The sequence below is a fragment of the Trematomus bernacchii genome, unplaced genomic scaffold (genome assembly GCF_902827165.1).
Source record: "Trematomus bernacchii unplaced genomic scaffold, fTreBer1.1, whole genome shotgun sequence".
NCBI classification, from domain to species: domain Eukaryota; kingdom Metazoa; phylum Chordata; class Actinopteri; order Perciformes; family Nototheniidae; genus Trematomus; species Trematomus bernacchii.
In genome coordinates, this window is record NW_022987581.1 from 2,148,050 (window position 1) to 2,164,984 (window position 16,935).

Genomic DNA, 16,935 nt, shown 5'->3' on the forward strand with positions numbered 1-16,935 from the left:
ACTTTTTTATGTGTTTTTATTTATTTCTGTCTTACTTTTGCTGGGTGGGTTATCTGTTGTTATTTTTTGGATAATTTAATTTTCTATATTCTCTCGCATATTATATACCTTTAAGCATGCTGCATATGTGCTAATATATTTTACTTTTTCCCCCTTTCTCTTGTATAGTGTTTGAAATTGTTAAAGGTCCCCTATTATACTGTTTTTCATCAATATATTACAGGTCTCAGATATTTACAGAGCCTGTCTCTGATTGGCTGAAACACCAAACAGATCATTGCAGCATCCCATAATCCCCTCTGTTTCAGCCCTGTTTCCAAAGTGCTGATTCTCTGGTTCCTTCTCAGGTCGATTAAATGGATTCCTTGCGTCCCTCACTTGCGTCGTTTCCCTGCGTTTAGTCCCTCCCACCAGGGATGCATGGAGAGACGCAAGGAAACCACGAGAAGCAGGGAAATGAGTTTTAAGAGCAATGGGACGTCCTTTCCTCCGGAGCGTCACGTGAAGCGACGTCCGTTTGTGATGACACCGCACAGCTGATGTCTGTCCCCATTGTTTTCACAAACACCCCCGCCTCTGTTAGTACACATTTACTGACATATACATTTGTATCATCTGTTGTAGACCCAAATACATTAAATAAAATAAGAATTCATTCTCAAAAAAGATAAACGCCATTCTTAAAATGTATAAACGAACAATAGTTGGATTAATATTGATTAGAGTGCACAATAGAAATAAAATAATTGAGAGAAGAAAAAGAGATATGTTATCTATCAAAACCCAGTTAGATTAACATTCATTGGACTGCACACTTTGTTTGTTTGTGTGGATATGTAGCAAATTAATATGTTAAATAGCACTTAATGACTGACTGAATGGAAATGACAATAAATGAAAATGTATAACGAAAAAGCGATCATGAAAATGTTTCCAATAAATAAATAAAATGATTTTTGACCAGTTTGTTGTTCAGATATATCACATATTTGTAACTGAATGATGCATTAATTGAAACAAAACACAGTATAAACTGAGGAGTGAGTCCCGTGAGTTTCATGTGTTTTCTTCACTCCGCTGGGAAACTCTGCTCTCATGTCAAGAAGCATCAGATCATTGCATGCGCTGCATCGTCCAATCAGTGAGCGATACACAGTAAGGGGGCGGGGCGAGTGTCTGAGGATTTCACCGGAGGATGGTCTGGTGGTTCCTCGGTTATCGCTCCTCCATTATCGCTCCTCGCTCCTCGCTCCTCGCTCCTCCGGCAGAAATAAGAGCGATGGGACGCTACTCAAGATGGCGCAGACAAATCAACTTCCGGTGATACCGAGACCGAGGACCGAGGAAATGAAAATAGTCGACCTGAGAAGGACCCTCTGTCTGTTACTTTAGATGAAAATAAGGAGCCACTCCCCACGCCCCTCTGAGAGATATTTGGTTAAAAAGAACACATTAGCCGCGTTCACACCGGAGTACTTTTACCCCGTACTTTTCCCGTTTAGTTCCGTTAGTACCCCTGATGTCGCGTTCACACCAAAAAGAGTACTTAGTGCCGGGAACTTTTACCCCCATTTTCAGTGCCTGCTAGAGAGGTGGTACCAAAACAGTACCAATTTCTATTGGCTGGGTGAATTGCAAACCACGCCCCGTAAAACTCAGAAAAGTTTTTTGAAGCCGCCATTGTATTTGCTGGCATTAGCATTATTAGCATTAGCATTAGCCCCGCGCACCAACGGAGAGAGAATAACTTATGGCAACAAAAAAACAAACATGGGAGCGGTGGAGATGAGGAGGTGTCGGCGTTCTGGCGATTTACTCGGAAGGCTTCAGTAGAAGCTGCTGGGAGTCCCAGCAGCTTCTACTGAAGCCAGTCCCCAACTCCGGGGACTTCCGGCCGGGGACTTCGGGTGGCAGTGTACGCCGTGAAGTGGTTTGCGGCCTGCCAGTAAACCCACCTTGGTTGGTGATTGGCTAATGGTTACACAAGCAAAATGATGACATCATAAAGTGGCCAAAATCTGATCAGCTCATTTTCAGACAGGTTTTTATATAAATGGATCAGGACAAAAAGAGAATCTTTTCTCCTGAAACTTTCAGAGTCTCTTTACACCGAGGGGACACATGTTTATGTAGAAGAGACGTGAAGAAGTGGATTCTGCATAATAGGCGACCTTTAAAGCAATTTTAGCTGCATCCTGTGTATGAAAAGTGCTATACAAATAAAGCTGATAAGTAAAAAACATTTCAACAAATATTCTTATTTATACTACGCCTATTCCTGCATTTCAACTATTCCAACACATTGATCCCATTCCTCAGCAATTTTATTATTTTGAATATTAATTTATATTTAAGTCCACATACATTTAAACAATTATAAAAAGTAACAATAACAACAGTTGCAATAACAACATTATATTTATTGTTAACACTCTTCTTTATTTAAGTATGGGCCTGCAAAATGACCCAATTTACCCCTGGGATCAATAAGGTATTTGTGATTCATTCCTCATAACATTGCATTAAAGACAATATTTCACCAGTATAGCCAAACATATTGATTTATTGAATCACATAAATCATTTCTCCAACAACTATCAAGTCATTTTTTTACAGTACGCTTCACAAACATGACATGCAGTACGAGAGAAAAGGCAACAGAGACGCTGTTCATAACGAAAACCAGAAAACAACAGTGAAAACTGTTTGAGTGAAAAACACGACTCATAATTATCCTGCAGGCAAAAAGAGAACACAAAGACACAGCTGTGACACACACACACACACACACACACACTCACACGCTTCCTCTCACACACACTGCCTCTCACACACACTAACACACACACAGTCCTTCTCTCACACATACACACTACCACACACACACACGCTCCCTCTCACACACACACACTGCCACACACACACACACTGCCACACACACACACGCTTCCTCTCACACACACAGCCTCACACACACACACACTGCCACACACACACACTGCCACACACACACACACACACACACACACACACACACACACACACACACACACACACACACACACACACACACACACACACACACACACACACACACACACACACACACACACACACACACACACACACACACACACACACACACACACACACACACACACACACACACACACACACACACACACACACACACACACACACACACACACACACACACACCACACACACACACACACACACACACACACACACACACACACACACACACACACACACACACACACACACACACACACACACACACACACACACACACACACACACACACACACACACACACACAACACACACACACATAAAGTACTATCTTATCTCATCTTATCTTATGTGAAACCCTTTCCTGTCCATTAGCTTAATGGATATCTACCACACTGCAGTACTGGGCTTTAACATTTGAGTTTTTGCTTTATTTTAACGAAGATAAGAAGCTTTATGTTAGCCAGTATTGACAGAAACACCCGGCATCATTAAGAATTAGGTTGAGGCTCGTGGAACAGAGGCTTTGTTGAAAAGCAGCTGGACGTTAACTCTCTTCTCACTTCATCTTCTACCGATCCCCCAAATTCTGTTTCTGTAGACTGAGTGATGTGAAGCTGGCCAACAGATCCGTCACCTCGTCCACCTGGGAAAGAAAGGAATACATATGAAGTTATGTACATGTAAAATATAAGTCAATTCAATTAGAAAATAATCGATATGTGAAAATCACAAGGGCGCACATTTAAGTTACATCATAAATATTAACTTGTATTTTTTTTTTTACTATTACATGCATTATTTCAAAATGCAAACTTGTTTACATTTAATATAATTAAAATAAATAAAAGTAGCATGCGTTAGTGTGTGCCTCGAATTCAAACACAGAAGAAAAACGTAATCAATTGTAAAAAAAACAGCCCAAATAATTAGGAATAACTTGAAATAAATAAAAATTCAGAACACACACACACACACACACACACACACACACACACACACACACACACACACACACACACACACACACACACACACACACACACACACACACACACACACACACACACACACACACACACACACACACACACACACACACACACACACACACCACACACACACACACACACACACACACACACACACACACACCACACACACACACACACAACACCACACACCACACACACACACACACACACACACACACACACACACACACACACACACACACACACACACACACACACACACACACACACACACACACACACACACACACACACACACACACACACACACACACACACACACACACACACACACACACACACACACACACACACACACACACACACACAGAAAATACAAAATAAATACATAAAAACAGCACAATTAATACATATATAGTTTGTTGACCTGACCTGCTCTTTGGTGCGCGTGTGCTGCAGCTGAGTGGAGATGTGCTCCAGCCTCTCTTTAGCTTCGCTCTGACCCATCAGGTTCAGATACTCCCTCAGCATCTGGATGATCTGCAGGGAAAGACACGTATAAATATCTCGCTTTCTCAAAAACTAACTACCGTATTTTCCGGACTATAAGTCTGTTTAACAGCGACTCTATAAATCAGGGCTGCCAACATTTGAGTTCAGCTTGGAGTGAGATTTTTTTTTTGGTGAACCGAAAAAAGAAACGTTCATGTGTACAGTGTTACAAATGTATTGAACATGTACAAACTAGGGTTTCCCATTAATGTACCGGGCGCTACAGTGGAATACGCACATACACAGTGTACCCGCGCTCTTACAATCAAGTGCTATTTTATAAGTGGAGGGGGGGTCCTCACCTCCTCTAGGGGGGTCCGGGGGCATGCTCCCCCTGGAAGATTTTCTTTTAAATATTGAAGTTAAATGCATCAATCTGGTGCACTTTGAGAGCAAAATGAAGAGATCTATGGATACATCTCTCAACACCCATATGAAACAGAACTGTAAACAGATTTTCTTTTTCTTTATGGATATTTTACAAATCACTCCCCTTTTAAACTGTATTCTTGTTTTACTGTCATATAGTATTTCATAACTGTTTTTCATTTATTCTCATAAATGGTGACCAAACCGTTTGAGACCCACTGAGATAACTGGACTAAAGTTAACTATCTAAACAATCAGAGAGTCCCTTACCTCACTGAGCTGTAGTTATCTCTCTCAGTCTGACAGGACAGAGCTCTCCTCTCCTTGTTTTAGAAACAGCTTCTAATATCCGTTAGCGCAGCTAGCTAACCAGATGCTAACGACAACAATGCAAATAGTGAATTCGGTAGAAATATACTGTATAATAGTAAAGTTATTCAAGATAATGCCATATTTATTGAAGATTTACATTATAAACATTCCCCAAAATTCTTCAAAAGCATATTTTTCCAAACTCCTTGCTGTAGTATGACACACAGGAGACTATTGATGTGTGTAGTGAGTTTGGTAGTAATAAGCTGTATAATAGTGAATATTATTGTATTCTCTTTTTTCGGAGTTGCACTTTGCAGACGGTCCCTGAGCACTCGTTTCTTCTCCGGCTGCGGATAGAGACCAATGTAACGTGCCCAGCTCGGAGGACGGCGCGTATTGGCTTTTTTTGATCAAAATGTGATTGTAGTTCGTTGTCCTTACCACGGTACTTAGGAGACGTCATTTGTGTCTGAATAACATTTTGTTCATGAGTTATTGATCCGTGAAATCCGAATCTCCCAATATCGTTCCAACTTCACTGAACTAAGCCAGAAGACCGTCTCATTTCGTAGACCGCTCGGTTTGCTGTTCCTTCACTTTATTTTTATATACATTTATTTTGGACGGAAACTTAGCGTGAGGAAAGGCAAGTGTGGCGTGAGTGCGTGAGATATGGGTTAATTGCGTGACTCTCACGCTCAATGCGTGAGTGTTGGCAGCCCTGTATAAATACAGTGAGATTTCGAGTGGCTAAGCTAATTAGCGGCTAGGCTAATTAGCATATCAGTATTATGTGCCGTAGCTCAATGTGTGGATTATTTTGTTTATTCAGCTCGTCAGTCGGGCAGTTAATAACAGTGTGCCATGTCTGTATTGTGTTTACAGTTTCACCAATTCATTCAACTTCAGTAAAGCTGACATCTGTGCCGGAGTTTCTTTGAAAGTGTTTAACTGGATGGATAGCTAGCTCGGTGATAGTGAGACCTTCACAGCGACACAGAGGATGAAGACTTCAGTGGATAAATGCGACTTATAGACCGAAGCAACTTATATATGTTTTTTTTCTCTTAACAACACTTTTTTTGACAAGAGCGACTTATACTCAGGTGCGACTTGTAGTCCGGAAAATACGGTAAACTAAAACCACCAGACTCAGGGACACAGGCCATAAGACTGTTAAACACCTGAACAGCTGAAAGAACATCCATGACATACATCTGTTGGTTTATTGTGTTGCACTGTTGGAGGATCTACACTGTAGCTGTGAACAAATGACAATAAAAGCCTTGAACCTTGAACTTGAATTAAGAATAGAGTTCATCAAAGGAGCTTTAAAAGCCTAAGCGAGCTATAACTCCTGTACCTGGGTGACCTCCCCTCTCAGGGTCTCGATGCTCCGCGAGTCTCCGTCCTGCAGGATGTTCAGTTTGGAGCGAGCGAGATGAAGAGGAGTCCGTCCGGCTCGGTCCAGAGCGTCCACACGGGCTCCTAAACACACAATAAAAGCACAAATCTTCAATAATTTCCATGGATTCTTGATTGTGATTGAATACAAAATCACAGTAGAGTGTTATAGAGCAGGATTGGGTCCTTAAACCTCGATATAAACTGGCATTTTAGCACGTCCGATTCCCTCATCTCAAAGTCAATGTCTATTTTTATGGTTTTTGTTAGATGAAGTCTGGGGTTAACACGAAGTGCTCCGGACTCTGTTCCCACAATTCGTAGTGTCCAAACGGCGGTACTGCAACTTCCGTATCAGTCCGTGACGTCCCCGGGCCCGGAAAGACTTTTTCCCATTGACTAACATTGGGAAAGAGACGTCTGTAAATCGTTGGATAATTTTTGTTTAACCAAATAAACTACCCAGTATGAACGTTTGTATAACAACATTAGGTCCTCAAGTTGTAAAATGCGCTAATAACGTTATTCTGAGAGTTATTTTCCTCTGCATTATGAACGCGCATCTATCCCACGGGACGGCTCGATGTGAACGAGCCTTTTGGGGAGCGTGGTTAAAGTTGCGCATGCTCTATGAGCGCACATACGGGTACTTCTCAGGCATGATGGGTAATCTGTGACGTTTCGCTCTCTCAAAAGTTGGGCCATTTTGACTTCATGCGCCAATGAGCAGCTCTCATAGGAAAGAACGAGGCCCCGCCTCCCACGCTGTATCCAGTTCTTATTATACATCCATGCTTAATACAAGCCAAGCTGTTTTCAATTAGTCATGAAATGTATGCGAACAATATGGGTTTCTTGGTTCTTTGTTGTTTTTATTACATTTATTTACTGAGAAACCGTAAAAAACACACATTTTTGCAGCATTTTTTTTTCTGCATGAGGATTTTTGTAGACTTAATAATATGTTCTAACTTACACTTAAACATTCCCTCTGGTACCTCTTTTTTGGGGGGAAATGAGAACCATAATAATTTATTTATCTCGGGTTTTGTGACAATTTCTTCATTTTAAGATGAAATAAAATAAAAGTTAAATAAATAAAAAAAATTATTTATATGAACATAATAAGTTAAAGTAAAAATGTCAAAAGAAAAGGAGGAAATAAATACAATAAAGATATTTATATACAAATATCTTATTTTAGTAAAAGGTCAAAAAATAATCAAACAGAATAAAAATATGTAAAAAAAGTAAAATAAAATGTTCAAGCTAAAATACTTACTTCATGCTCATATTTGTTTTACTGCACATTCATAATTAAACTTTGATTTTGTATACATATGCTTATTCTATTCTTTTTTTAAAGTATTTTTATTTATTTAATTCTAAAACGAACGGTCACGAATCCCAATTTCCCCCCGGGTTAAATGTTTCTGGTTGTGTGTGACAGAGCTCTCACCTCCTCTCAGCAGCGTGGTGATCACAGGCACGTGGTTGGTGCAGGCCGCTGCACACACACAGGTTAATAAGGAGAAGTTACAACACACACACACAAAGAGAAAAGAGTTTGAAAAATGCTGCTGCATGAAAACCATCACTAAAACTTTTGTTTATGTCCTTCATCTGATAACTATCTGCAGCTGTCAGAGGTGGGAAGTAGTGGAGTACAAATACTTCGTTTTTATACTTAAGTCAATTTTTCTGGTATCATTACTTATTTTTCTGACGACTTTTCACTTTGACTTCTTACATTTTGAACACAAATACCTGAACTTTCTACTTCTTACATTTTGAACACAAATACCTGAACTTTCTACTTCTTACATTTTGAACCCAAATACCTGTACTTTCTACTTCTTACATTTTGAACCCAAATACCTGTACTTTCTACTTCTTACATGTTGAACACAAATACCTGTACTTTCTACTTCTTACATTTTGAACCCAAATACCTGTACTTTCTACTTCTTACATTTTGAACACAAATACCTGTACTTTCTACTTCTTACATTTTGAACCCAAATACCTGTACTTTCTACTTCTTACATTTTGAACACAAATACCTGTACTTTCTACTTCTTACATGTTGAACTCAAATACCTGTACTTTCTACTTCTCACATTTTGAACTCAAATACCTGTACTTTCTACTTCTTACATGTTGAACACAAATACCTGTACTTTCTACTTCTTACATTTTGAACACAAATACCTGTACTTTCTACTTCTTACATGTTGAACCCAAATACCTGTACTTTCTACTTCTTACATGTTGAACACAAATACCTGTACTTTCTACTTCTTACATGTTGAACCCAAATACCTGTACTTTCTACTTCTTACATTTTGAACACAAATACCTGTACTTTCTACTTCTTACATGTTGAACACAAATACCTGTACTTTCTACTTCTTACATTTTGAACACAAATACCTGTACTTTCTACTTCTTACATTTTGAACACAAATACCTGTACTTTCTACTTCTTACATTTTGAACACAAATACCTGTACTTTCTACTTCTTACATGTTGAACACAAATACCTGTACTTTCTACTTCTTACATTTTGAACTCAAATACCTGTACTTTCTACTTCTTACATGTTGAACCCAAATACCTGTACTTTCTACTTCTTACATTTTGAACTCAAATACCTGTACTTTCTACTTCTTACATGTTGAACACAAATACCTGTACTTTCTACTTCGTACATTTTGAACCCAAATACCTGTACTTTCTACTTCTTACATGTTGAACACAAACACCTGTACTTTCTACTTCTTACATGTTGAACTCAAATACCTGTACTTTCTACTTCTTACATGTTGAACACAAATACCTGTACTTTCTACTTCTTACATTTTCCAAACAGGCTGGTTCCTTTAGTTTGAATGTGTGTTTGGTGGCGTGTTCATTATTATTTAGAGGCATTGCGTGCCTATTGATTTGAACACGATCCGTGTATCCATCATTTCCTGGTCTTCTCTAAAGAAGAGGGACCAATGAAAACGTTGTCATGTTGCCGTTGTTCAGCATGGAAACATTCATTAGCTAACAATGACATTATTGTTCTATTAATATAAAGGGAGGTCAGGTACTCTTTAAAACAGCTGCTAGTTATGGGTACTTTTTACTGAAGTACATTTCAAAGCCCTCTTTACTTTTACTTGAGTAAAGAAGTTTAGTCAGTACTTCTACTTTTACCAGAGTATTTTTAAACACCAGTATCTGTACTTCTACTTGAGTAAAGGATGTGTGTTCTGTCAGTGTGTGAGAGTGAAACCAGCACTGTTCTCTCACCCAGGTGCAGGGGGGTGTTCCCCAGACTGTCTCTCTGGTTGGGGTCCGCGCCGTGGCTCAGCAACAGTTGCACTACACACATTTGAAAAAAAAGGAGGTTAAAGTTTTCAGAAATTTGCTAATTCTACCGTTTATTTCGCTCATTTCTGTTCAAAGATTCCTCTTTCAGAACGGTACAGCTCTTCCCTCTAAATCCTGAAACACTGCACATATCTTAGTCTTTCATCATTGTTGTAGTACTTACTTTTTTGTATATTTATATTTATTGTAAGCATTTCTTTCTATTAGTTTTAATTAAAAAGTTATGGATTTTTTATTTTAACTTCTACACCTGCTTCTTATTTTTCATTCTCTACAAAGCAAATTCATTATACGTGTAAACCTACTTGGCAATAAACCTGATATTAATACAAAACGTAGAGTAAATTACATTTAAAAAACACCAACAGATTATTCAAAATAAGTGAATAATATGTTTTTTTTTATTATAAATAAGTGTTTTTTTTATGTGAAAATCAACTTATATTGTTATAAGTACTAACTCAAGCTTAACAAATCAATTCAGTAAAGGGAAAGGTACAAAATGTCACTTTGAATTGTGAATTGAAGTAAAAAGAGGCCTTTAAAGAAAGCAAAGTACAAGTTATGCTCCAACCCTGTTGCAGTATAAATGATTTCCTATCATACTGTCATGACAGCTGATTCTTATTGTTTGGTTTGTGTGTTTTTTTAACGCAAAAATCATCTAATATTGTTTATAAGTAATATTAACTAAAGCTTATTTAGTGTGTCTATTTTTTACTGCAGTGAGAGTTGCCAAAGAAATGTCGTTGTACTTTGTATGATGACAAATAAAGATATAATCTATTCTAAAGTACAAGTTATGCTCCAACCCTGATGCAGTATGGAGACACGAAGTCCCTCTCTTTCCGGTGGAGCTCCATGGGACCTTATTTCGGAAAAATTATGTATTGAAGTCAATGGGGAGAGAAAACGTATCTTTCGATCCCGTTTGAATTGTGCCATGAATTACACATATGATGTTTGTCAATCTTAACAAATAATTTCCATGTCAAAAAAGTCACAGTTTGTCGTAAAACTGTTGAAATATAAGACTATGAAAAATACGCGACTAGAAAGACTACAAATCCCAGAGTCGCGTAAGTGATGTCATTAACGTTACACATTACACTCGTGTTACTCACTGAAACCTTGTAAAGCCGGTCCCGCATGCTGGCTCTTACGGAACCGACTAACTCCCCTTTTGTGTATGTACAGCTCTCAACATGCCCAGACTTGGAGTGATTTTCAAATGTGCTAACGTGACGTCCAGCTTGGTGTTGGTGACGTGTGTGGTGCGGGACCAGAGATGTAGTTCATTGAGCGGTTTCACACAAAAAAAAGTTTTTCACAGTTTTACGAAAAAAAAAAATCTTGACTTGCAAAATTATCTTTTAAATTGACAAACATCATATGTGTAATTCGTGGCTCAATTCAAACGGGATCGAAAGATAACTTTTCTCTCGCCATTGACTACAATATATATTTTTTCCGAAATAAGGTCCCATGGAGTTCCACCGGAAAGGGGGCGACTTCGGCTCTCTATACATGGGGTGTTTCTCAATGTCGAGGACGCTTGCTTGGTAGCACATGTCTTCCGAGTCACTTGCTTCAGAAGCGAGGCAAGAATCCTTCCTAGCCTCGGAAAACGAAGAATGGTGGAACAGGCTAACAGGTGTGCAGGTGTGCGTCATATGCGAGGCCCCGCCTTAAATGGAGCGCGATTTCCGCCAAAGATTTGGAAATTGGTCCGTGCGCAAAGCATTGTGGGGATTTTAAGACCGCGGAGTCTACACATGTGCAGCCTCGAAATTTCCCGCAACGAAGTACGCCAGCCTCGGTAGAATTCCAAGTATGCTGGACATTGGAACAGTCCTTCAGGCGGGACTCGATGACGTAGTATGCTTGAAATAGTGGCTCTGGAGCAGCCTTCCTCGACATTGAGAATGGTTTCCTTTAATGCTGTCCCGATCAGTTTAACCCCCGACCCACCGATGCTCTCGTTGCCGTTGCAGGAGGAGAAATGGAGGGCCGTCCTCCCTTTGTCGTCGGCGGCACACGGGTCGATGTCGTCCTGCAGGAGCTTCCGGACTGAGAGAACACAATCAGAAAAACACAACTGTTAGAGCCAGTATTTAGTTTTTATAAGAAAGGCCACCTAATTGTGTCTGTAGTCAACACACTATAAAAGACTACAACTCCCACGGCGCCTCCTCTAAAGTGACAGTGATGGGCAGCAACCTGCTAGAAAGACGCCGTCGAGGAACAGTTTTGAACCGTCCAATTACCCTTTAAGTTATTAAGTTATAAAAGCCTTATCAAGACAGAAAGAACACCTAAGTTGTTTGTTACTTTATTTGAGTTTTGCCTCTTTGTTTTGAATATTGTAAAGGCCTCTTTTCTTTGTTGCATGTGTAAAAGTTAGTTATTTTGAGCAAACAAATCGCATAATATCATCTAATAGAATAGAATCATTTAATGTCTTTATACATGTCCACTGAAAGAAAGAAAAGCCTCTCCCTTTTAAAAAGGTGCCATCAAAACATCACAACATACGACAACAAATACACGCAGCATACATACTTATGTAAGAATAAAGAATAAAGTGCAGTCATTATTTCCAGGGGTATAAAAAAAAAATGTAATAAATAATAATAGGTATGTTTTTATAATAATGATACATATGTATAAATATACACAGTCACGTTTATTGCACATAATGATGATTAAGGGGTATGAGTTCAGGAGTTTAGTGCAATGATGGCTCAGATCGGAGGCCAAGCAACTCTTCAAACTGTAAGTAATATAAAGAAAGGAAACGAGTTAAAACATGTCTGTTCAAGGCGTCTAGTGGCTTGATAGAAAAACAAGGAAGGACGCCAAGACAACAACCTTTATTAATCATCAGACATGTTACTGCATCCCCAGCACTGTCCACGATTCAAAGGCTTTTTTGCCTAAAGCACAACAGCTACAGCGCAGCTTTGGTAAAGATAATCGCAAGTGTCAGGCTCCTCCTATCATGCAACATATACCTAAGGCAGGGGGGTCAAACTCGACCTCATTTTATGTGGCCCCACAAGAGCTTGCAAAGAATATAATATTCAATACAATTGGTGTAATTGTTGAATATTTGCTTTCTATTATTTGCCCTAGACTTCTGCTTTCAGACGTAGTTATTTATGAAGTTATTACCGGAACTGATAGATTAGATTAGATTACTTTATTGTCATTACAAAAATGCAAGCACAGTGTAACGAAATTAAGGAGGGTCTAACCAGAGTGCAAAACAGTCAGTTATATACACAATTATCAGTAGTATGTACAAAATAAATGATACGAAAATAAAGGTAAATAGATGGGAAATGTATAAATAAGAATGGCTATGGAGGGGAGTGGCATCTTGATGATGCGTTGATAATAATCCAATGCAGAGCCAATAATGTAATATAATACATTATTTAATACATATTATATATTAATATATGTATATTTATATAGGGAAGCAAAGAGTGTGCAAAGCTGTCATCAAGGCAAAAGGGGGGTCATTTGAAGAATCTCAAATATAAATAATATTCTGTTTTCTTTAACACTTTTGTGTTTACTAGATAATTCCATATGTGTTCTTTTATAGTTTTGATGTCTTCAGTATTCATCTACAATGTAGAAAATTATTAAAATAAATAAAAACCTTCGAATGAGAAGGTGTGTCCAAACGTTTGACTGGTACTGTATATTTATATAGTTGCAACCGGCCCTTTGAGTGTAACCATAATGCTAATGTGGCCCGCGATGACATTGAGTTTGACACTCCTGACCTAAGGCATACAACAAAACTGGTGCTAGTGAAATGCATGAAATAAAATAAGATGATACCAAATGTAAAATAAACGCTGTATAGTGGAATAAAATACGTCTTTTTGTAATAATATATAAATATGTGGACTGTTCACCTGTGTCGATGTCGTTGCTGTTTGCTGCTTCCCTCAGTCGCTTCACCGCTGGGGAGATAAGATATTCAAAGTGATAGTGATGTAAATATTGCTTTACGACTGGATGAATGGGAACAGATTGACAAACACGGGCTAACACTGGGATAGTTACGAGCTTCTCTGAGCAACACATGATATGCTTACATGAGACGATGCAAGTACCTTCAATTGGGGCAAAATTCACAAACTACAATATTAAATGAATATGAAATGTATTTGTTGGTGAGAAAAGCAGAATAATTATATTTTGAAACACTTTGGAAATGTTACTATTGATACTTGAAGTACATTTAGCTGATATTATTTCTGTATTTAGGGAATGCATTCAATTCAGGACTTGGACTTGTAATGGAGTGTTGTGGGAGCGTAGTATTTCTACTTTTACTTACGAACCTGAGTACTTCTTCCACCACTGTACACACATAAAGGTGAGCTTGATTTGTTGCAGGTATTTTGTAGTTAAACAAATGTAGCCTACACCTAGCTCTGACATCCTTTACTTAAGTAAAGTAGAAATACTATGGACTTAAAATACTCAATTACAAGTACAAATCCTGAATTAAAAATGTTGAGTAGAGAAGTATTATCTGCTAAATGTACTCCAAGTATAAAAGTAAAAGTACTCAGTTTTCAGAATGGCTCTTTTCACAGAATCATATTATTTTAGAATAGTGTTATTATTTTGTTAATCAGAAACAAATAAATGTCACATATTTTTAATCTTGAAGTCTGTCAGAGTTGAGCCAATTCAATTAACTTTTTTAAATACCTGGTACATTTTTAGAACAGTACTGCATCATGTCATACACATATCGTGTGTAATTATATGTACAAAGTAGCTAGTAACTATAAGTGTTAAATAGATATAGTACAATATTTGTCACTTAAATATAGTGGAGTAGAAACAGGACAACGTGGAAATACTCAAGAGGAAGACAAGTATGTCAAAATAGAAAGTACTTGAGTAAATGCCCTTTTAATAGTTTTGTTCATTTTTCTAGTTGAGTTAAATGTGACTGAAACTGAAAGATTCACAATAAAGTTGACTTTGAAAATACTTTGTAAATGCACTTTAAATTGTTTGGTTTATTTTTCTAATTAAATGAAATGTTACTCACCATAGATATCTTTCCCCAGAGGCCCCAGGTTTCGGCTCAGCCTGTGGTTCCTCCTGCAGCTCACCTTCCCCGCCCGGCTGCTCAGAGCCTCGCCCCCCCGCTCCCACAGCAGGTGCAGCACCCTCAGCTCTGTGTCGTCCCTCTGACCGACCCGACCCAGAACCAGCTTCCCCTCCCCGGTGCCGCTCATCCCGAACCCCACAGCAGCAGAAGAACCAGAAGCAGCAGAAGCAGCGGTTCCTCCAGAGGGGGCCATGCTCTCTCCCTCCCCTGCCTCCAGGCTCCCATCCTGGGCTCCGGGCTCCAGCATGTACTCCCCCTCGGAGCTGGAGCGCTCAGTATCCGAGGCCACGATTGGGCTCCACCCGTCCATATTTATGGATGTTTACACTACTAGAGAGAGAGAATCAGAGTCAGAAACTGAAACAGGTCGCATTATATAACCACCACGGCCCCTAGTAGACCCCCAAACACACACACACACACAACAACACAGACTATAAGATAAGATAAGACTTTATTTATCCCGAAGGAAATTGTTGTGCCAAAAATACAATAAACACAGCAGCATAATAATAAAACTGTACACTAACAGTGCCGTAAAAAGAGCAATTAAATATCTACAGGAAACATAGAGGGTCACATAATTAATGTAAATATTACCAGTAATTAGTAGTGCAAAAAAAAAACGTAGTGGCAGATACGTAATTGCACGTTTATCATAGCACATTGTTAATAATAATAATATTGCACATGTTGTATAGCAGAGTGTTTTGTAATGATGGTAATGGTATTTATTTTTGCACATAGTGGTGGTGTGGAGGTTCTCAGTTCACTTTACTGAAGGGTGATACTGATAGAGTTTAAAAGGTCCATCTTCTCTTATCTTACATACGAGGAATTTGCCTTGGAGTAAATACTGACAACACAGTTAGGGAAGATAAAAAGTAAGAAAAACAACCCAAAAATCAAATGTAATATTCACTGCTGACTATAAAACTAAAATCTGGATATACCCAAAAACGATGTACAGTATGCTATTGCATAGTACAACACAGACAACAGACAGACAGACAGACAGACAGACAGACAGATAGAGAGAGACAGACAGAGACACAGACAGACAGACAGACAGACAGACAGAGACACACAGACTATTGATCCCAAAGTTAGGAAATGATGTTGTCAAAGCAGCATTTGACAGTCAACATACAGGAATTACAAAATGACTAAAATAAAATAAAGATAAAGACTAAATATGTAAAAACAATACATACATTTTCTCAGTAAAAACTACCTATAGTCAGAGGAGTATCTAGACATTATAGAATATACAGAATACATTTGAATACTCTCTAATCTACTGTACATATAAACATTGTACTGAAACCTCTACTACTACTGCCAAAGAAAAACAGGAAATGAAGCCGTCGGTAATACCTTTCAACCATGGAGCCATTGCACGGGAGGTTAGTCCAAACTGCCCCAAAAAAGTGCTTATATTCCGGGTTATTTGTAGTATTTTCACACCCTTCCTTCCAGCACCAAAATGTCCCCTATTTCACATTTTCCATTATCGGGTAAAGGTATTAAAAAGCGCTCCCATTGGACAGTCAGCAGCTCTGAGTCAGTGACAACCAATCAGAGTCCGTGTTGTTCAGTAGCTCCCCTCAAATAGAAGCGATGGAACCGGGCAGCCAATCAGACACGTTGCTTTACACATGCGCACTGTGTACAGGTTGAAATCGGAATTTATTTAATATTTTTCAGGGACAATTGTTCCATTAACGATT

At 38.7% G+C, this 16,935-nt stretch overlaps 1 protein-coding gene across 1 annotated transcript; it reads right to left on the reverse strand.

The window, feature by feature from the left end:
- Positions 1 to 3,307: 3,307 nt before the first annotated feature.
- On the reverse strand, positions 3,308 to 16,732 carry ankrd54 (ankyrin repeat domain 54). The gene is made up of 9 exons (XM_034127033.1): positions 16,583 to 16,732; positions 15,143 to 15,535; positions 13,986 to 14,033; positions 12,025 to 12,123; positions 9,973 to 10,044; positions 8,131 to 8,178; positions 6,631 to 6,755; positions 4,464 to 4,571; positions 3,308 to 3,682 (listed from the first exon to the last, which is right to left on the reverse strand). The coding sequence occupies exons 2-9, from the start codon at positions 15,513 to 15,515 to the stop codon at positions 3,608 to 3,610; spliced, it is 948 nt and encodes a 315-aa protein (XP_033982924.1). The 5' UTR covers positions 15,516 to 15,535; positions 16,583 to 16,732; the 3' UTR covers positions 3,308 to 3,607.
- Positions 16,733 to 16,935: the final 203 nt, after the last annotated feature.